Consider the following 22,463-nt stretch of genomic DNA (forward strand, 5'->3'; position numbering starts at 1 on the left):
TTATTTGTAACTAATTTGATATATTTACCATCAGTATGCATTACGGACTTGTACTGTTAGTTGTAAAACTTATACGTTGTGACAGAGTAAGTAGCAATTTATATATATATACTTATATATTTATAAATAAATTAAGATAAATAAATAAAAAATGCATATTTATTTATTAATTCGCCCAATAAAAAATAAGTTATTGCAAGTCTGAGCATATGCGTTACAATTAACCAATAGGCATAGCGTACAAAACTTTTTGCTAGATTACCATTAATATACCCTTTCTTCATGTTGAAGCACTTGATTACAATGAGCCTACATTTCTCTATTTAACTAACTAAAGTCATTCACATTTGTTAAAGAAAAAACATCCCCACATACATTCACTTGCAAACACATACAAAAAACGAGTGGATAGACTCAATGTATTAAACACTAAGCAGATGAGCTGTAGTGCTACATCATATTCATATTCATAACTATATAATCAACTTCAAAAGTTCAAATGTAAGTACTACATCATTAGCACAATTTGTGTATTAGTTAATATAAATGATATTTATATGTAATATATAATTAAAAATATTGATCATCCAGATTGTGTTTTTGTTGGAAACAGACAGATCTAGCCATCAAAAAGAAGAAGAGTAGGAACAAGTTGTGGTGAATTCATCTGGTTAGTTGCAAGGTCGTTTACACCTCCACCACCATCTGATACTACTGCTGCTGGTCCATTCTGCTTTGCTGATGCAACCTGTAAGCCATAATTTAGTTTCCTACTTACAATTTCATTTCATATATATCTATATATGTATCACATCCAAAACTTCTTAAAATAAAAGTCAACTTTGGCAAAGTATATGTTAAAACTACAAAATACATGATATGAAACTTGAGAACAAAGTAAGATCTCTCTGATAAATTTATGTTTGGGTTTCTAGATTCTCAGGATTTAGTGGTACATATAAACCAGGGGTGTTCTGTTTTCAAATAGAGTAAGATTTAAACTGTTGTAGCAATTAGATAAGCTCGAAATCTTTCGAGAAAACCTTATGATGTTTGATGAGTGAATCAAACCAGAAGTCAAGTGTATGCAAATTTGCAAGTTAACTTACTTGCTTCATCATTTCTTCGTTTCCTTCTCTTAACTTTCTTTGCTGTTAACAAATAGAAAAGTAGATCAGATTTATAATTGTGTGTTTGATTCAAACTCTTTATATTGCTACTATTTTCAACAGGATAAGGGAATTTGATCTCGATGTACTAAAATACCATATGAGGAGGAGGCACAAAGGAGTGGAACATCTTAACGACCTTGTAACTAACCAGATGGGTTCGCCTCCACTTACAACAGAAGGCACTTGGTGAACTTTATCAAAAAAGATTTGGGTATAGTAAGTCTTCTCTATTATTATTATTATTGATTTTATGACCATAAATGTCTTTGATTCACTTAAACCATCTAGGGTCATAACTTTCACAACACAAATGTGTGTGTGTTTGTGTGTGCGTCAACACATAGATGACCCATGGTCTGGAGCATTTGGCAGTGTAAAACTGATAGCAACTCATATTCACTGTTGTCCCACCTAGGTCACTCCCGGACTCTATTTTAGCAATTCAACAAATCAAATTTAGATTTGGTTACAGTAGTGTGAAGTTTAGCTAACTTTGTGACTGGGGCATATATGACATCATAGTGGTAACATAGAAGCTCTTAAAAGAACCACATGAAACTAAGACATCAACTGGCTTGTACTTGTGAATGTGTTTTATCGACTTCAGACCGCTGAGGGCTTTTTTTTATTGCATGTCACCCTTTTGGTACATGTAATCCATTATCCATGTATATAGAAGCAAAAAAAAAAAACCCGTTTTGGGTATAAAATCAAAAAAGTCACTAACATCTGTCAAGATCGAGACGTTAAGGTTGAACCTCTTAACACAAGTTTGAGTTTTCTAGGTGGAATAATGTTGAAACTCAGTTACTATGTAGGGAGTTTTCCGTAAATGAATTTGAGGAAAGTTTCCAGGCCCCTCGCGAGCAAGAGACCATCGACCTTCTAGATGTTACTGCAGAACTCAACATAACTAGCTTTTCAAGTACTAACAAAGCATATAGCATCTACCCAGTATTTTTATGGGAAAGACTATCAACAGCAAATAGTTTTAATTATTTTGGTGCGAATCCCGTTCAGCTTGGACTAGATGCTACAAAAATATATTCAGCCAATTTCCTGGCACTGAGCAGCCGATAAGGCATGTGGTTTCCATGTTGTCTTATATTGTGTTCTGGATTTTCAGGCTGTTTTTACTGTCTATTTCAACAGTATACACCTCTGCAAAACTGAGGTACCTTAAAGTGTATGACCTTTTTTAGGTAAGTGTTCTGTATCTAGTTTCCAGGGTACCATTATTAGTCTAGTGGTAAATACTCGCGATTCAACCAGTGGAGAAAAGATGAAAACAATCGACGGGGGAATTATAATTTAGTTGTGAAGCTGAAATTGTTTCATTTTAGGATAGCGTTCAATATATTCGTATACGTACTAAAATGAAAAAGTCAAACTAGAAGCATACCTCTTCTTGGAGGGTTGATAGGTACTCCGTCATCAACTGCGTCTGCATCAAACATAATTACAGCCAAATTAGGAACTGCTAAGAAGTAACTGATTCTGATATAGCCAGATGCCATCTTATAGGAGCTCTGCACATTCTAATGATAGATATCACATCACACAAATAACGAAAGTTGTAGTAATTGGTTCCTACAATCATTAGACATAGCATTCACAATCGAACTTATCTGGAAACACAAAATCAATTCTTTGTAAGGCATCTTGCACTCGTAAATTATTATAAACATAGGATCTTTCAGAAGTGGATGACAGTGTGTGTTTGAAGTAAATCTCGGTCACACTGCTTTATCCAGAGTGCCACTGTGCCACTAGTTCTATAACCAATGAATTTATGCTGGGATGGTGACAATTCATAGTTGATTATCATATTGACATTAAGAGTGTTGACACAGGTATCTTACAAAAAATACCTAAGGCTGAAGGAAGTGAGGCTGCTATCCCGGCGGCTCCGCCCCTAATCACCGGCTAGCAGCCGGGAACACTATCCCCACCAGGCCGCTTAAACTTTGGGCGCTCTCTCTCTCTCTCTCTCTCTCTCTCCCATGTCTCTTTCTTATATAAATTTTTATTTAAATATTATCCCTATCCAATCATCATAAGCCACTTGTCGAAAGTCAATGATTGGAAGATGCCTCATGGGAGGCCATACCACTCCCACTAAATTTGGTTAGGCTACCCATGGCATCTTCTCATGCCGCATGGCAGCCCACATGCAAGTAGCCTAAGAGGAGGTCATACCACTCCATTAGCCTAAACATCTGTGTCAAAGTTAAAGTGTTGTACATGCAACTAATATTTGGTATGAGTTTTCATACAGCTGCTTTCACACCTTGGGAAAACCCGTTTGTTGTATCTCAAACATCACCTGCATGTACCTGGCCTGCCAGAGTGTCAACCTCACTCGATAATTGCTTCAACAGTTCTGGTACTTAAAAACCTGTAAAAGTTAGGACTCGAATTTGATCTCTAGTATGTATGGTCATAAATTCTTCTAATTCCAACCATGTAGATAGTAGGATCTTGATATTCCATTTTAGTACTTATCATCCACTCACGGTTGGCTCCTATTTCTTATATGTGCCGACTCATATTGATTTTTACAGCTATATGTTTCTATTTTTGTGTCTTGTTCCGTTAATATTCCTGAATCCTGGGATTGTTCTTTTTTCTCTTAACAGAATATGGTACTTGCTAGTTCGGTTTTAGCAATGATTTTTTACACTGACAACAGCAATAATGTTAATAATGGTGAAGTATTACAAAGAGTGTTGCAGAATCAGTAAGAACTAATATAAACTTATAACACAATCTCCATTGAGTGAAATTCTAGTTTTATAGTTTGACTAACAAAGAAGCACGAACCCAATGCAGAACAAGCTGGTTGATGAATTTATGTATTAAATCCTATCTAGAGTATTTGACTGCTACCATGAATAATGTTGAGTGCATTTACTCATCCTCTAAAATGCTATCAAATACTGGATATTGACTTGGAGTACATGTCAACTTCTACGTAGCCTAGGAGACAAACTTTAAGTACTTTTCTGTTATATTTTGCCATTCCACATCAACGAGAACAAATTCCACATCAACCATTGATCCTACTGTCATACAACTCGATTTCTGATATGTCAGACATTAAAGTTTAGTATCTATCTGTCTCTCTTCCCTAGAGTTCTAGATTCCGAATCTCACCTTCATCTGTTCACATCAAAAGAAGGATACCATAATCTCCTTTTCCATCGACAAGATAACGGTAATGCGACTGAGTTAAATGGAAATTTTATACTTTAATAAAGAAAAAAAAAATGACGTGCAATAATATTGAGTCAAAATTAAACATACAGATGCTAATACTATGATGATGATTCAAAACTTACACCGGCTGGAAAAGGGAATATATTAGCAAAAGCAGTGTAACTAAAGTGATTTATATATAGAACACTAACAGCATATATGGAAACATAAAGTTAAAAACTAGTATCAGACAGTCACCTTTCTCAGTCTTGTTTGGACAAGAGCATCATCAAGTTCTATTTCTAGTTGCGTCATGTCAGTCACCGAGAGCTCCTCAGTATTATTTTCCTCAACAAGCCTGTATAAAGAGTCGGATTTCATCATTGACTGATCCATATTGGTTGACCAACTCCCATATGCAATGTCAGTGTACATGTGCATGTTCATCAGTTCATATGTGGTTATATCATATATGGAGTTATGGACTATAAAGTTACCTGTCTACTGTTTGTAGAAGCTCTTTACATGGTCGGAATCTTTTACACTGCAACAAGAATTGCTGCAGCAATCATTTTGAGTAGATAGCATTAATCATAAAATCATTAAAAGGAAAGTGATCATTGATAGTAAATGTGTGCTTTTTTAAAAAGTAAACGCTTACTAAATCATTGGCAACTGATTTGCTTGTACTCTCCTTAGTTTGAAGGAGGCTTTTCTGATACCTAGAGAATATGTGCTCCACACTAAAATAAACGTAATTAGAGAACATTTAAAGTAAGTGATAGTGCAAGATGTAATGGGCATGAATTTCAATTAAAAAAAAATTCCTAGGCTTGAACTATTGTATAAATAGCCCTTGTCTTTTTAGTGGTGATAGGCTCAAGGCCCACACCATACATGAGGCATCAAATTTTATATGCATACTAGTAGTCAGGCCCATTCAAGGGACGGGTTGTCTCAAAATATATTAATCAAAGCTCAAAAATTGGATTTCAAATATATTAAATAGATATAACGAAATCAACTTGAAAATTTGCTAGCTAAATAGCCACTCCATCGGTCAACATACTCTAAAAATTATCCGCCTAACGAAGAAACATACGAAAATTGACTTTATATAAATATTGATTTCAGTTTACCCATTTTTTTTCAACTTTAGTTAAATAAAAAATTTACAGTTTCTTATATTCTAAAAGTGTAAACTATATATAGAAAAGTATAATTAAATATAAATTAGGTTAAAGTGTAAATTGGTAATGAAAAATCAAAAAGTGTAAGTTAATTATTTTAAATTGGGTTAAAATGTAAATTGGTGATGGGAAACTAAAAAGTGTAAATTAATTGTTTTAGATTGGGGTTAAAGTGTAAATTGGTGATGGAAAACCAAAAAGTGTAAATTAATTTAGATTAATATTAAAAAAATTAGAGGATTAATAAGGAGGGAGGATTAGACTCAAGGAGGTGGATTAGGGGTGGCAAGTGTACCCCCAACCCCCTCTTTTAGTTATATTATAGATAGATGCTCATGTACGTAAGTCCCTTAAATCTCCGGATCAAACGAGATTAAGTAACTAATGTATAAGTGCGGAAATTCTTATACAAAAACAATCAACAAAACGAACATGAATATGAATAAGAACCGTATATTACTTCAATAAATGCAATTACAAGTAAGATACCAAGTTTGGAATATAAAATTATGAAAACAAAACGACTGGAAGATTTACAAGTTGCAACTCAAACTCTCTACCGAAACCTAAATCTGACATCTGTATATATAGGCTTAAACATGGACCGGACTGGGCCAACTCGTTTGACCTCGTGTCACACGAGCTCGACCAGGTCAACAAAAGTTTGACTCATTCGAGCTCGACCAGGTCAACACGAGTTTGACTCATTCGAGCTTGTGTAGGTCAAGCTTGACCAAGTCAACACAAGTTTGACCAACTCGAGTTTAACTTATTACATGCGAAAACTTTAACGTTTATTACAAGTACATATTCAATAGACTCAAGACAAACTTCTATAATGATGTTGTCACCCGGAATGCACCAACAGACTCCCCCTTGACATCAACTTTTAGAAGTTTCCATCGATCTTCAAAGTCTTCACTTGTAATGAATGTAAATAGTAACAGAAATGCCCAATCAAGCACTCCTTGACTATTGCTACAATTATGACAATCATTAATTAAAAAATCTTCAATCAACAAATTTTCGTTAACTAATAATATTATGTCTTCTTTCGGTAAGACTTGATCTTTATACGCTACACACTGATCTCTAAACTCCAAAATCTCTGTATCCTTATGACAATTAACAAATCCAATACTCAGATTGTAATTCTACCCCTAAACAGTAACATCCAAATTAAGCTCCAAGCAATATTATCATGCCAAACATCATCACTTCAAAGTAATACAGACATCATTGCCTCCTCATGCAATTCGGATATCATCACTCCAGACATTATGCAAAATAACATCGCTCAATTTATTTTGATCTTCAAGCTTAACCGACATATGATAAAGAAGTTGAATCTCCAACAATCAACATCAAATTTAATCAGCTCTCACAACGATAAGAAATTTTGTAACTTAAATTTCAGATATGTAGCACTCACAAGATCCATGTCTTCAACCAATAGTGTCTGGCTTTGTCTTGTATCTTCATGAATCCACCAATCACCTGAAGTCTTTTATATCAAATCTCCCCCTCAAGGAAAGCATCTCCAAAATACATAGAGAACCACTTAATCTGCAACCTCTTCACTAGTCACCGGATTAATCATCTCTACATCATTGGCATTAAATAAAGGTTTGATTTTCAGTTATACGGCTACAAATGATTAACTTTATCACAAAAGCTTTTCGACAAAATCCCAAACACATGTTAAGCAAAGATCATGAACAGTTTACTCAGAGTTTCAATCCTGGTTTTCAATCTTCATCTGATTCATCTGAATCACCTAATCTTTAATCGGGCGCCTTTGATCCAAAAACTAGGTCGAACACATGTCACACAGATTCAAAACCAAAAAGATACCATGACTAAACCCCCGTCGAAACACCATGATCTTCATTGCTACGAATACCCAAGAATTTTGCACAGAAAACATGGAAGCTTTGAATTTTTATCCTCCCTTTTCTCTACAAAATTCTTAAAACAGACTATATGTTTGTTTTTTGTTACAATACGTCTCTCATTCTCATCTTCATCCCTCAATTGTTCACATATGCAATCCAGAGATAACACAGTAGCTCATTGCCATAACAACATCATGACACAATTGTTCACATATACAATCAAGAGATAACCCAGTAGCTCCTTGCCAAAACAACATCATGACACAATTGTTCATATATACAATCAAGAGATAATCTAGTAGCTCTTTGCCAAAACACCCTTTTTGATCTGGTCTTGAATTCCCTCTAAGATTTCTCGGAATCTTCTATAAAGGATAGACCTTTAGTCGTCATTGATTCGAGTTGTCTAAATTTAGAACCTAAAGTTGATCAAGTTGTCAAGTCTAATGCTTTATTACATAAATTGAACCAAAACTCAAAGAGTTTACAAGTTCAATATTCCAACAAGCTTAGACCAAGACTATATCAAAATTACAAGTTCTTGACAATGCAAAAAGTGATAAATCAGAATCCAAAGTTGATCAAGTTTACAAGTCCAAAACTCGATTGACAGATATCAAACCTAAACTCAAAGAGTTTACAAGTTCAATATTCACACAAGTTTAGAACCTAAACATAATCAACATTGCAAATTCTAAAACAATCACTTAACCATGAATCAAAAGACGTATTTATAAACACAAAACCTGAAAAATAAAGTCGAACAAGAATTATCGGAAACAAGTTGGTCGAGCCCGAATTGACTTAGTCGAGCTCAAATGGAGCGGATGAAGCTTGTATAAACCGAAAACCTTGAAAAATTGAGTGTAGCGACCTTGATCGTTGCTGAAACCTTAAACCCGAACCAAAAGAATACCTCTAGTGGCTCTGATACCAACTGTAAGTCCCTTAAACCTTCGGATCAAACGAGATTAAGTAACTAATATATAAGTGCGGAAATTCTTATACAAAAGCAATCAACAACACGAATATGAATAAGAACCGTATATTACTTCAGTAAATGCAATTACAAGTAAAATACCAAGTTCGGAATATGAAATTATGAAAACAAAAGGACTGGAAGATTTACAAGTTGCAACTCAAACTCTCTACCGAAACCTAAATCTGACATCTGTATATATAGGCTTAAACATGGACCGGACCGGGCCAACTCGTTTGATCGGTCGACCTCGTGGTCGAGCTCGACCAGGTCAACACGAGTTTGACTCATTCGAGCTCGTGTAGGTCAAGCTCGACCAAGTCAACACAAGTTTGACCAACTCGAGTTTAACTTATTACATGCGAAAACTTTAACGTTTATTACAAGTACATATTCAATAGACTCAAGACAAAGTTCTATAATGATGTTGTCACCCGAAAATGCACCAACAACTCACTTGGTCTTTTTAGCTCAAGTCCAATAAAGAAAATGAAAATATATTTTGAGGATAAAATTATTTTAAAATCTATTCTCCATAGTGAAAAGAAAAAAAATATATACTAGATGCAGATAAACTTATGTATACTATGTAATATTTTAATCTAACACCCCTTAAAATATTTTACATACATTATCCTCTTAACATTAACGATTATATTACACTATCATTCCTTTATCTTTTAAAATATATTTATTAACTCTTTAAATCAATTATGTTTATATCAATTTCTACACCACTCGAGGTTGCCCTTACCACCATATCTTCATCGTCACGACTACCGACGTATTGCGCGGGTACGGTGGTAGTCTTCCTATTATTAATGGAAATTTTTTGGTGTTTAGAGAACCTAATACATGTTATCACGCATGTCTTTTAAAATTTACGGGACAAGTTTGTTCTTCGAGATGTTCCAACTGTAAGTTATTATTTGACTTTATTTCATTTCAATCTCAATGACATTTTCTAGACTCCTGAAGCACCCGACTCTTGAACACCCGTGGAGAGAAGGAATACATGATAACATGTCAATATATTAGAATATGGAGTACAGGTTAATTAAAAATTACAACAATTGAACAATAACCATACTAAGTATATTAGTTATCATAGTTGTCGAGAATCCTCACATCATTATCGCAAGTTTATTAGGTAAAATATCATCAAAGCTTAATGTGATTTACCCCCCCCCCCCTCCCCCCTTTTTTTTTTAATAATATTCATGTTACATGATATGACACCTTATATATAAAAACTATAACGCCAAACTTTAAAAAAAGTTGATGAGAACTCATTTGGGTTAAAGATTAGATTTTAGTATGTGTATCCACGATACAAAAACTAACAAACAATTAACAGAATGTATGAATTATCACACAATGTAAAAGTTAACATTGGGAAACATTAAAGAAAATAAGTTACAGTATTAAGTTTGGAACTTCGATCAGTTTATGAAACAAAAACAAATTCTTTCGTCCACTATAATATCTTAAGCCCTACAATATTAGATATAATTAATCTCATAATTTTTATAAAAAAAAGAAGAAGAAGATAATCATCATAATAATCTAATGATAAATGGCTAAAAGAGAAAGTTGGAATCCTAGTATCCTACATTATTGGGATTTTAATTTTATCCCATTAAACTTAACATCTAAAAAATATAAGTTTTTAATTAGTTAAACCAAATTTGGAATCCTAACTCATTATCTAAAATATTGATTTTGATATCCATGTATATTAATTTGTTATTAAAAAAAAAATTCCTTTATACTTTATCATACTTATCACATAATAATCTCTACTTTTCTTACGTTATTTATAGAATATCTAAAATTTTAAACTTTATTTTTTAAATTGATAAATTATTAAAATTGATGATTAAGATTAATAATGATATGGCTATACACATGGCAACTTAAATAGAATAATTTAATGATAAAATGTCAAATAATAAAAAAAACCTATGTGGCAAACTCTTATATATGCCAACTAAGAGAAAAACTATAGTTATATACTTGATTTTAGACCCGTGTCAAATATACGGGTTTTATAGCATTATTAATATATGAATTAGTATATTGAACAAAAGATACTTATATATTAAATGTAAAAATATACTTAGAAAGGAATTGAGATATTCAAATCTTAATACTAAAAGCTAAATTATATCTGGATTGTGTAGCATGGTTTCTTTTATGCAAACTCTTTGAGAGAAACAATATATTAACTTTGATTACACAATTGACCAAATTCTCATTGATGTCTTGTAAAAAAAGTAATTTTATTTTCGTAAGTCATAACAATAATAGTAGCAACTGGTTCTTAAGGTTTCATAATGATTTCGTGTATTGATATTTTATTTGTAGGGTTAAGTTTATATATCCAAAATATAGTTTGATTTCATTTACTAAATGATTATCTTAATTATAGTCTGATTACAATCAATAACAATTACAATATTACAATTAGTTTGATTACAACTAATAATATAAAATAAGATATTGATATAAGTATTAGTTCGTGTTAATCTAAATATTGTAATCTCTTTAACTTTTAAGTATATTTTATTATTAGATAGACATTATGTAATAAAGTATTAATTATTTTTAAATTGGGTTAAAAGTGTAAATTGGTGATTGAAAACCAAAAAGTGTAAATTAATCTAGACATGTATTAATTTAATTAATTTTGAGAAAGCAAGAGTTGAGATTGGTTAATTGAGGTTAGGTCAGTTGTCTTTTAATATATAGTAGATATTAAACTCGAGTCAAATATACGGGTTTTACAACATTATCAATATAACAATTAGTATATTGAACAAAAAAAAATATTGATACGTTAACATGTAAAAATATACTTAAAAAATAATTGAAATATTTATACGTAAATATTGAATGCTAAATCATATCAAGGTTGGATGGTGTAGCAGGATTTCTGACGCAGACGGAAATATTGGATAGTTAATTGATTATGTTGATTCTAAGAATACCCACAAACAATTCTTCTGAAATTCGTTGATTCAAAGAGAATACCGAAAATTAGGAAATTTCACACACTAAACAAACACATGTGTATAGAGAGGAAAGGAAAAACTTTTCATATCATATCAAAACTATTGAATAACAAGACTTACATCCCATTTTTTAGTGGGAATTATGATTAAAAGAAAATCAAAACATTTAACAAACTATTAAATATTTTGGAAACTAAAAAGTTTGAAAATAAAACTAATCATATCTTGATTATTCTAGATAGTTCCGCATTATTCTCCCCTTCTTAACGAAAACTCGTCCTTGAGTTTTACTTCGGACCAAGCCACCCGGGTTGAAGGGGATATCAGATCGTTTCATATTCACAGTTTTGAAACCAACATAGTCTTGGTTGCTAGTAACTTTACGCAGCCCACCGTATAATTTAAACGCAACATCACATGGTTGATGCATAGATTGTAGCCTAGTAAAAGAATTAAACCCAAAAGTCCTACACGTATTTTCTCCATTCTTTGATGTTGTAATAAGAGCCACATCATGAATAGCAAAAAATGAACATAACTCATGAAAGTCAAGCGACGGAACCAAATTATGAATTTGAATCGTTGTGAGGCCCTTACATCTTCCATTTATTCTTCCAATTATACCATGAACTTGACATGTAAGCTTTTGATACGTAAGTTCATCATTCCTAGTTTTACCAACAGAAAAAGGAACAAGAGAACGTTTAGATATTGTTACCTCGCCTCCTTTCTTAAGCCACTGAAGCTTGTAGGGCTTAGGGTGATTTTCTGTTTTCAAGGCCAACTTCTTGACAGCCTCATCGGACACCAAGTTATCACAACTTCCTGGATCAACAACGAAAGAGCAAACCTTCCCCAACACTGTACATGTTGAATGGAAGATGTTATGCCTAAGCCAGTCATCTTCATTAGCCTTTGGTGTATAGCACGATCTCCTAACCACCAAATTCACACCGACATCTCCAGCCACCTCTTCTTCGTCATATTCAGGCTCTTCATCAAAGACTGGAGCCTCTTCTTAATCTCCATCAGCTCCATCACCATCTTCATTGTCATTCAGATCAACAAATAAACATTTCAAGCCACTAGTACTAGCCCTTTTTGAAACTGGTACAGTATTGCCACCACCTTGTTTTGCTTGATTAGGGACAAAACGAGATGACGAGGGACCCTAACCGGAACTACCTCCTGTTATACCAAAAGATGAACCACCAACCCGTCGGTTCTGTTTCTCATATACTAAGGCACGTTGATGTGCATCAGAAAGTGTTACAGGATCAAACATAGTAACAAAGTCCATAATCTGGATCCTCAACCCGCCAATGTTACGAGAGACAAGTTGTTCTTCTGTCTGTTGAATATCATTTCTTGCAATTAATTGATAGAATTCAGTGGTGTAATCTTCAACAGATTTGGAACCCTATTTCAGATTCTGTAACCGCTGGTACATTAAACGTCGATAATTATGAGGAATAAAATTGGCTCTCATACACTTCTTCATCTTCTCCCAGGTTCTGACTTTTGACTTTCCAACCATCTCCCTTGTAAGTTTCATCTGTTGCCACCAAGCAGATGCCCTACCACGAAGCCTAGTAGCAATTAGTGAGACTTTCTTGTTTTCTGGAACCCTCTTGAATTCGAAAACTTCTTCAACAACAGCAAGCCAATTAATGAAATTTTCTGGGTTCAAAGTGTCACCATCAAACTCAGGAATATTGGTTCTTATTCCAGACTCCCAACGGCTGTTATTACCTCGTTGATTTGGATATGGATCGTCATCAGAAGATGAACCGTCACCACCACCAGCAAACGGATTTTCATTCTCATTTTCATGATAATTACGATAATGCCGCCCTCTTTGATTCAACAAGGCATTCATCTGATTAATCAAATCATCAGCAAATCGATCCAACCGCTCCTCTAGTTGACCCTCCAATATTTCTGTAATTCGCTCTTCCAAGTTCTGCTCATGGACATCATTAACATTCCTTGTTCTCTTGGGAGGCATATCGACCAGGAATTTAGCCTCTGATACCAATTGACGCAGACGGAAATTTTGGATAGTTAATTGATTCTGTTGATTCTAAGAATACCCAGGAACAATTCTTCTAAAATTCGTTGATTCAAAGATAATACCGAAAATTAGGAAATTTCACACACTAAACACACACATGTGTATAAAGAGGAAAGGAAAAACTTTTCATATCATATCAAAACTATTGAATAACAAGACTTACATCCCATTTTATAGTGGGAATTATGATTAAAAGAAAATCAAAACATTTAATAAACTATTAAATATTTTGGAAACTAAAAAGTTTGAAAATAAAACTAATCATATCTTGATTATTCTAGATAGTTCCGCATTAATTTCATATACAAACTCTTCCAGAGAAACAATATTTTAACCTTGATTACACAATTAATCGTGTTCTCATTGATATCTTGCAAAAAAAAAGTAATTTTGTTTTAGTTAGCTATAGTTATAAAGAACAATAAAAGTAGTAGTTGGTTCGTGGGTTTTCAATGATTTCGTGTGTTGTGATTTTATTTATAGGGTTCCGTTTATATGAGAAGGATCTGTATATCCTAAATATAGTTTGATTTCAATTACTAATAACAACAATTATTATCCTAATTATAGTCCAATTATAATTACTAAAAACAACAACATTACAATTAGTTTGATTACATTTAGATAAGATATTGAGAGTTTGTACCTTCTTTTGTTTATGTAGATAATCGTTATCACATATACGAAAGAAGATTTGTTTTAATGATTATTTGGTTGGAGTGTTTGTGTAGGATTTTTTTAGAGTTTTTGTATGCTTCTGCATATATCTTGGTTCACTATTTTGTTATATTTTTATATACTAGTTCTAATACTCGTACGATGTACAGTAGCTATATAGATTGTATCATAAAGAAATTTGAATATGTCTCATACATGATTTGTGGGTATGAAATAAATTGTTGTTAAGATAATTGATAATCGAAGCTAATTTATAATATAGAGTAATGATAAATATAATATATGTTTAGTTAGACTTTTGGATTAACCTTAAATTTTTAGAAGCACGTCAAAATCGGAACTTGTAAGCATAGTGGATTAAGGAAAATAACCTTGTGATTTTGTATCGTAAACTTGAATTTTTGAAGTCTTCATGTTAATAACTTATCTATATCCCTTATAAAGAGAATAGGATTAAGACATTAAGCATATTTTTCCCCCCAAAATACCCCTACTTAAAACATAAAACTCGTATATACCCTTCTTTTCTCCATTCTCCCTAATCATAACACTCCCATCGACCTTCTATCACCCTCCGCCGCCGCCCTTCTTCCCCACCGCCCCCCTCGATCTCCACCACCGCTTCCCTTTATATTATTCTCACCTTCTATCCACCGCAACGCGCGGGCACTATACTCGTTATTATTAATATTAGTGATTTGAAAAATTGAGAAAAAAAAAAGAGACAGTTTATTAATGAGAAAACGATCAATCAAATAAGGTTATAATGTCTTTTGTATTAATAAAGTCGATAGTTAGAGTTTAATTTTAAATCTAATAAGTTGAATTTATATACAACTAAAAAAGCTAATTTGAATTTATATACAACTAAAAAAGCTAATTTAACAAAATAAATAAATTAAAAAGGGTACATGTCGATCAAGGATTACGCCACGTGTCGATCAAGGATTACGCCACGTGTCGTTTCAAGAAAATATGTCCATCCTGTTTTAGTTTATCGGTAGATTACAATAAAACCGAAAAGTGTAAATTGGTGATGAAAAACCAAAAAGTGTCAATTAATTATTTTTAAGTGTACTTTGGTAATGGAAAACCAAAAAGTGTAAATTAATTATTTTTATGGATTAAAGTGTAAATTGATGATGAAATACCAAAAAATGTAATTAATTATTTTTAAATTGGGTGAAAGTGTAAATCGGTGATGAAAAACCAAAATTTGTAAATTAATTATTTTATATTGGGTTAAAGTGTAAATTGGTGATGAAAAACCAAAAAGTATAAATTAATTTAGACATGTGCTAATATAATTAATTTTAAAAAATTAAGGGTTGTGATTGGTTAATTGAGGTTAAGTTAGTTGTCTTTTATTATATATTAAGATTAAGATATATATATATATAATGTACTAGATTAAACCCGCACGTTGTGCATTACTGACTAAGAACATAAAAAATACAATAATTTATATAACTCATGCAAACAATAAAATTATAGTAATGACTATATGATATACGTCAAATATGTTAGGGTATGACTAATAAAACATAAATATTTATAAATGATAAAAATCTTTTTTATGATATATATTTAATAATACTTTTCAAAAAATAAACCTAATATAATAAATAATCTCATTTGAAAAAAAATAATAATCATTGAATTAATGAAAAAACATAAAATAATGTATATAAATATCTTTATAGTGATATAGAAAAAAAATATATTAATGATTAGAATTATCATTGATGATTAAGACCATACATTGAACATAAATATCGCAAACTAAATGGAAAAAATGATGTCTATGATTATTCATAATTTATGATAATATAATAATTATTCATATGATATACGCCAAATATGTTAAAGCATGGCCAATGAAACATAAATATTTATATATCATTAAAAAAATTACGATATAAATCGAATATATATAATATAATAAATACTCTTAAAAAAACATAATATAATTAACAATTTCATTTGAAAAAAGATAATTCAATGAATTAATAAAAATAATATAATATAATGTATATGAACATCTTTATACTCATATAGAAAATAGAAAAATAAATATCAATGATTAGGATTAAAATTGGTGATTAAGATCATACATGTCAACATAAATATAACAAATTAAATGGAAAAAATGACAACTAATTAAAAATCCAATGTGGTGAAACATTAAAAATGTCCTATAGGGAAAAACATATCCTATCTTAGAGAGATAGAGATATATAATTTCAAATCTTTTAATATAGTAGAAAAAATGTACAGTAGATAATACATACATGATGTATTCAAACTCGAATTAGAACAATATAATTTACTCTTTATATTATTAGTAACTAACTAAATGAAAGTCATCATAAATGTCTAATTAGATAAGTCATAGATTAAAGGGGTTTGATGTGATCCAAATCTAACAAAAAAAATTATATACGCATATATATGTACTAGATTAAACTCGTACGTTGTACGGTTAAAAAATATATAATTATGAAGATTATTAGTCAAAAATAAAATTTAATTATTCTAAATATATCTTCATATAAAACTTGTATACAAAAGTCACATAATTTAAGAGAAGTTTTAAGGTATTAATTTAAAAGGATTTATCATTCCCTTAAAACAAAGATTTATCATTTCCTTAAAACTTATACCCATTAATTATTTTAACTTTCATAAGTTAGTTTTTAAAATAACACTTAAACAAAAATAAATAGTTTAATAAAATCATTAAAATATCTTATTTTTGCGTGCAATAAGTCCCGATGACAATTTGTTTGAGAAAATCAATAAAGTCACAAATAACCAGCACCCATCCGCCACGGATCTAGTCGGTTCCAACTACTATCGCTTAGACATTTAGCAACCGCCAACCATTGCCATAACACCGAAAGCCACTTTCAACACCACAACCGCGATAACATGTAAAGTGATTAGTTCCCTCTTTTTCTTACATTTTTTCTTATAATGACAACCTTAAGGGTAGAGTTATCAATAATCTGCATATAATTACTTATACCTTTCATATTAAAAACTTATCCTTAAATTATTTTGTAAAATACAACTATTTTATGCATAACAAAACCCATATTTTTCATATTTTGATTTTAGATGAGCAAGTTTTGTTTGCATTTAATCGGCGTGGATGAGTTTGGCTATAATTTTGATTTTTATAGTTGATTTTTTTTTAACATCCCATCTTCAAGATCAATAAGACTTCGAGTAACCTGAGTAGGGAATAGATTGCAAGAAATTCAAAGAAAAACTTAATAGCTTCTTACTCCGAAAAGTCAAACCAAGGCCTATGGTAAAAACCATGAATGCCTCCACACAGTCTCCACACAATTGTAAGTTGAATTGTGGCTCATTAGCAAAGTTTATACTGATTTTAATAAGGTCTACAGACCACATCATGAAGAGACGACATAAAAGAGTTTATGTTCAGGAAAAAAAAAAAGCCAAAATGATTAACATTTTAGCATAATAAGTTCCCGTTCAAGTCTCTAAGCAATTGTAAAACAAAAATGATTAGGAAAGAAAAACATAAATACAAAGAATATATTTATACTACTTTGTAAGGATTATTGACCCCTTTTTTGAATATTATTCTTTTGGACATGTCAATTGTCTAAATCGTCCACAAATAATATATAACATCATTAGTTCCTTATCTTTAGAAGTATCTCAATTATCTTCTTAAATTTAAATATCTACACTTTTTGACTCCAGCACCACCACCAACCGTCACCACCACTACTACTGATGGTCGTTGTCGGAATGAGAAGTACCGTGCTAGTACCTTATAAAGCAAACCATTCCATTCCCCTTTTTAAGGACAAACAACGCAACTACTAAAATACCCCTAACTTATTACTATTTCACTTACCTTCTTAAGTGATCATCTCAATTATCTTCTTAAATTTAAATATCTACACTTCTTGACTCCAGCACCACCACCAACCGTCACCACCACTACTACTGATGATCGTTGTCGGAATGAGAAGTACCGTGCTAGTACCTTATAAAGCAAACCATTCTATTCCCCTTTTAAGGACAAACAACGCAACTACTAAAATACCCCTAACTTATTACTATTTCACTTACCTTTTTAAGTGATCCTAAAAATAACCTTAATAAAATAATTTGTGAAATTCACCCTAAAGTAAGTTTAATCAATTGACTTTACATCAACTAACTTACATCATAACTTTACACCACTAGACGTCGCTACCCGTAATCATCGCCAGCGCCAGCGCCACCACTATCACACCGCACCATCATCGCTATTTTACCGGGGTTAATTCTAGTAAAAAAAAAAGGATTATGTTTAATGCACCAAATATTAAAAAGGGTTAAGTGCATGGAAATATAATTTAACTATGACCAAAAAGTTATTGTGTGTATGAATTTACAAAACCTCTATTGTATGCATGAACTTTGTAAAAATGTTTAAGTTATGTAACAAAATATGATTGAATAAAAAATTTGCACATGACAGCTCATATGAGGTGCCACGTACACATGTTACATGACTCGAACATTTTTACAAAGTTCGTGCATACAATAGATGTTATGTAAGTTCATACATACAATAACTTTTTGGCTATAGTTAATTACATTTTCATACACTTAACCCTATTAAAAATAATACACAAATGTACATTGTTGTGTATCCACAATATTGTGTTTATTGTAATTTGTAACTTTGTTTTTTTCAAATTCACGTAAAAAATTGTAGTTAATCCCAATGTTGGTACATAGTTTGTTACACGCAAGTTACTTTTCTCACTAAAATATAAGTCATTTATTCACACATTTTTATCATGCATTTACACTTAAAAATTAATAATTTGCATGAATAAAAGTGGCGTGACAGATTACATATGAAAATCCACACCTAAAATTGTGTATTTCTAAATTCTACATTTTTAGTATGGATAAATTTCTACATAGAGAAATTTACATTTTTAGTCCTTCAAGTTGGCAACATTCTCAGTTATTCCCCTTCAGTGAATTAATTACAGGAAAAAACCTTAAAGTTGGTCAATTATTTCACTTTTCACTCCGTGACTAACAACCGTCTATTAGGTCCATTAAGTGAGGGGCAGATTCGTCATTTCACCATGATCATATCTTCTTCTTCTTCCACACTCAAACATTACGCCAGAAAAGTTAAACAATACGCCAGAAAAGTTAAATTCAAAATATTTCTTTCTTTTCTTTGATCCAGAACACGAAACCGGTATGAAAAAGCTCTAAATAAAAGTCCGAACAAACCCTAACCAACAAATTTCTGATTTCACGATCGACGGAAAATTCAAAAACTTGTCGGAAAACAAAAATTGGCGATTACTCGCACGTTTTTTCGAATCTGGACCCAAAACAAATTGTAATCAATGTAGAACAGAATCACGCAAAAACCCTAGCCAAAAGAAATCTGAATTACAGTTCGCCGGAAAAACTTGACTTCACCGGAAAAATGTAACTGTCAACAAAAATCAACCGATCAAAAGATTGAAACCATCATCATGATCAGAAGTCGACCGTGATTAAAACTTGATAAATTTCAAATTGATTTGATGAAAAACGACGACGAGACCTATGAAATAAGTTATGATGAAATCACAAATCTGCCCCTCATTTAACGGACCTCATAGATGGTCGTTAGCTACGAGGAGAAAAGTGAAAAAATTAACCAACTTCAGAGTTTTTTCTGTAATTAATTCACTTAATTAACTGAAAATCTTGCCAACTTGAGGGACAAAAAATGTAATTCTCTTCTACATATTTACAAGAGTGACATTTGTAGTCTATAATACCTATTTCTACACATTAGCTCAAAAGTGTGAACTTTAATTTAGTATAGTTTTACACACTTATTAGCGTAAAAAAAAAACTAAAATTGTTCACGCTAATAATAGCATGAATAAATGAAACTTTATTTTTAATAAAATTTGTATGAGATTTTCAAGATGCTCTAAAAGTAAGGTATGTTGTTGCTTTGAAATGTTCAAGAGTGGAAAAAAATAGGGTTTAGTGTGCTGGAATGCAAGAAACTATGCCCAAAAGGTTATAGTGTTCACGAACTAACGTTTTCTTTTATTGTATACATAAATTTAATAAAAAAGTTTATATCAACTGTAACTCAGCAAAAACCAAAACATGCTTTTTTCTTTTTTGTTTTTTGAAATGGTTATCAAACAACAACTAAGCCTCATACCAAGTAATAAAGTTTCCCCAAAAGGTCGAGTGATCTTCATTTCCGGAGTGTAGCCAGGGAAGAAGGTTAGGTGATCTTCTTCACGGGGCGGCTAGCCTCTACAGGCGCAGACACTCTATCGTAGGGCTGACACAAGCAGATGTATACTCTCTCGACCGGGCAAAAATAGTAGAGCAGAATAGCCCAACATTCCTGAACGCCTAGCTAGGACACTAGTTTCAAAGGTTTTAATTTAACAAAATCAATTGACATTTAACCAATTAGGTAGTTGAGCGATAATTCGTTAGACGAGTTCAACTGAAAAAGAAATTACATACTTACGATGAGCAAAATTAAAATTGGTTACATAATTATATATATACAAAACCAACACCCTCAAATTATACTCACTGTGAGTTGATTGGTTTGCATTTTATGTATTGTTATTTATTTTATCGCGAAATCCTGAAGTTTAAAGTCTGGATAACGAAGAATTTGACTTTCTATCGGTGCAAGAATGGATATATATGCACCGAATCCAATAAATCTGCGCATCCTTCATGCTTATCCTATAAGTGCTAAACAAAACCAATATTTTAAAACAAGAAATTAATTTTCTCTTTGTTCGCCAGCATCTGATCAGTGTGCACGATTAAATTAATTTCGATCCGGAGGCAGCCATCGATGGAAAACGTATCAATAAGCAAGCACGATTCCATTATATATATATCTATAATTTGTGCTTATCATATTTAAAGGTTATATAATGGAAAACATATATATACAAAGAGAAGAGAAGGGAATAGAATATAATGAAGAAGAGGCACACGAACCTATTATTAGAACAACCGGTGCCGTCGCTGGAGAACTCGTAGAGCTTGCCGTGGGCGGAGATGACGAAGACGGCGATATCAACGTCGCAGAGAATGGAAAGATGGTGAGCTTTTTTAAACAAACCTGATCTGCGTTTCGAAAACGTGACTTGCCTGCTGCTCTTGTCTTCGATCCGTTTCATTTCCAGCTTCCTTCGACCCATTCTTTCTCTCTCTCTCTCTCTATATATATATATATATATTTCTGATCTCTTTAAGAAGAAGAAGAAGAAGCGGCTTCTTGTGAGACCGACCTAACTTGGCTTTTCAACTTTTGGTATACATATGGTGTGTATATATGTAGGCCATATATATATATGTATATATAATTATGGCCTCTCTTACTTTCTCCCTCTAGGTAAATATATATGTATATGGCCCCTATTTCTAATTCTATCGGGATGTAATCGACCATAATTGTTGGAAGCGGAATCACCAGAGTAAATATGTTGGCAGTAAAGAAACTCTGTAAACGACGACGCGACCTTACCCTACATCAAGTCAAGTTTCCTATTAAATTAATAGCTTCAAAACACACGTGCTTTTATCCAAACAAACCATCACATCATTCAAATGATGACACGTGTCTGGTTTCACTGAGACCACGTTTGCGTAATACCACATCCGACTTTTTATTATTTTAATTTTAATATAATATATAATATAATATATAATATCTATATCTATATTAAAAGAATAAGAATCCTAGCATTTTAAAGCCCTCTTCAAAATTAAACCTATTTTAAAACATTGTCACTTAGGATTACATCATATGTGTCATCTCCACAATTTTTTACAATATTTATCTTATTTATATATGTCAAAAAAGAATTTAAATATTAAAATAAAGACTAACTAGCTAATTAACCCGAGTTTAACCCGAACATATTAATAGTAGTTTTTTAAAAGCGTATAATCATCCTACTGAAGTTGCGACGAAGTAGATTAAGTCTATTCTGAAATATCTATGTGATTATTTACTACAACATTTTTTAGTTTTAATAAACAAATGCATATAGGTGATATAGCTACCTTTAAGCTTTTGTGTATCAAATATATTTGATGTACTTAAACAACAAACATTAATATATTTGATGATAATTTTTTTAACTTAAACTTCTTAAATCAAACTATTTATTTTTTTATATAAGATACATAGCATATAAAAAAACAATATGTAGTT

General features: G+C 31.8%; 1 protein-coding gene and 2 long non-coding RNA genes across 6 annotated transcripts; 1 reads left to right on the plus strand and 2 right to left on the minus strand.

Moving 5' to 3' along the window:
* Nucleotides 1-408: 408 nt before the first annotated feature.
* LOC122578535 lies at nucleotides 409-3,753 on the plus strand. Of its 2 annotated transcripts, XR_006320519.1 has the most exons (4): nucleotides 409-501; nucleotides 614-750; nucleotides 1,233-1,388; nucleotides 1,588-3,753. It is a non-coding gene; the product is annotated as an uncharacterized LOC122578535 (long non-coding RNA). The 2 variants fall into 2 exon arrangements; XR_006320518.1 differs by having other exon boundaries at nucleotides 1,233-3,753.
* Nucleotides 419-21,745, minus strand: LOC122578534 (agamous-like MADS-box protein AGL27). 3 transcript variants are annotated; one of them, XM_043750510.1, is made up of 7 exons: nucleotides 21,242-21,743; nucleotides 5,032-5,113; nucleotides 4,868-4,914; nucleotides 4,629-4,728; nucleotides 2,575-2,616; nucleotides 1,110-1,151; nucleotides 419-748 (listed from the first exon to the last, which is right to left on the minus strand). In XM_043750510.1, the coding sequence occupies exons 1-7, from the start codon at nucleotides 21,442-21,444 to the stop codon at nucleotides 620-622; spliced, it is 645 nt and encodes a 214-aa protein (XP_043606445.1). In that variant the 5' UTR covers nucleotides 21,445-21,743; the 3' UTR covers nucleotides 419-619. The 3 variants fall into 3 exon arrangements, with proteins under 3 accessions (XP_043606445.1, XP_043606444.1, XP_043606446.1); XM_043750509.1 differs by having other exon boundaries at nucleotides 4,868-4,929; nucleotides 21,242-21,741; XM_043750511.1 differs by lacking the exon at nucleotides 1,110-1,151 and having other exon boundaries at nucleotides 4,868-4,929; nucleotides 21,242-21,745.
* On the minus strand, nucleotides 17,758-18,437 carry LOC122578537. Its single transcript, XR_006320520.1, has 2 exons — nucleotides 18,314-18,437; nucleotides 17,758-18,095 (listed from the first exon to the last, which is right to left on the minus strand). It is a non-coding gene; the product is annotated as an uncharacterized LOC122578537 (long non-coding RNA).
* Nucleotides 21,746-22,463: the final 718 nt, after the last annotated feature.

Source organism: Erigeron canadensis, chromosome 8 (assembly GCF_010389155.1).
Source record: "Erigeron canadensis isolate Cc75 chromosome 8, C_canadensis_v1, whole genome shotgun sequence".
Classification (NCBI taxonomy): Eukaryota; Viridiplantae; Streptophyta; class Magnoliopsida; order Asterales; family Asteraceae; genus Erigeron; species Erigeron canadensis.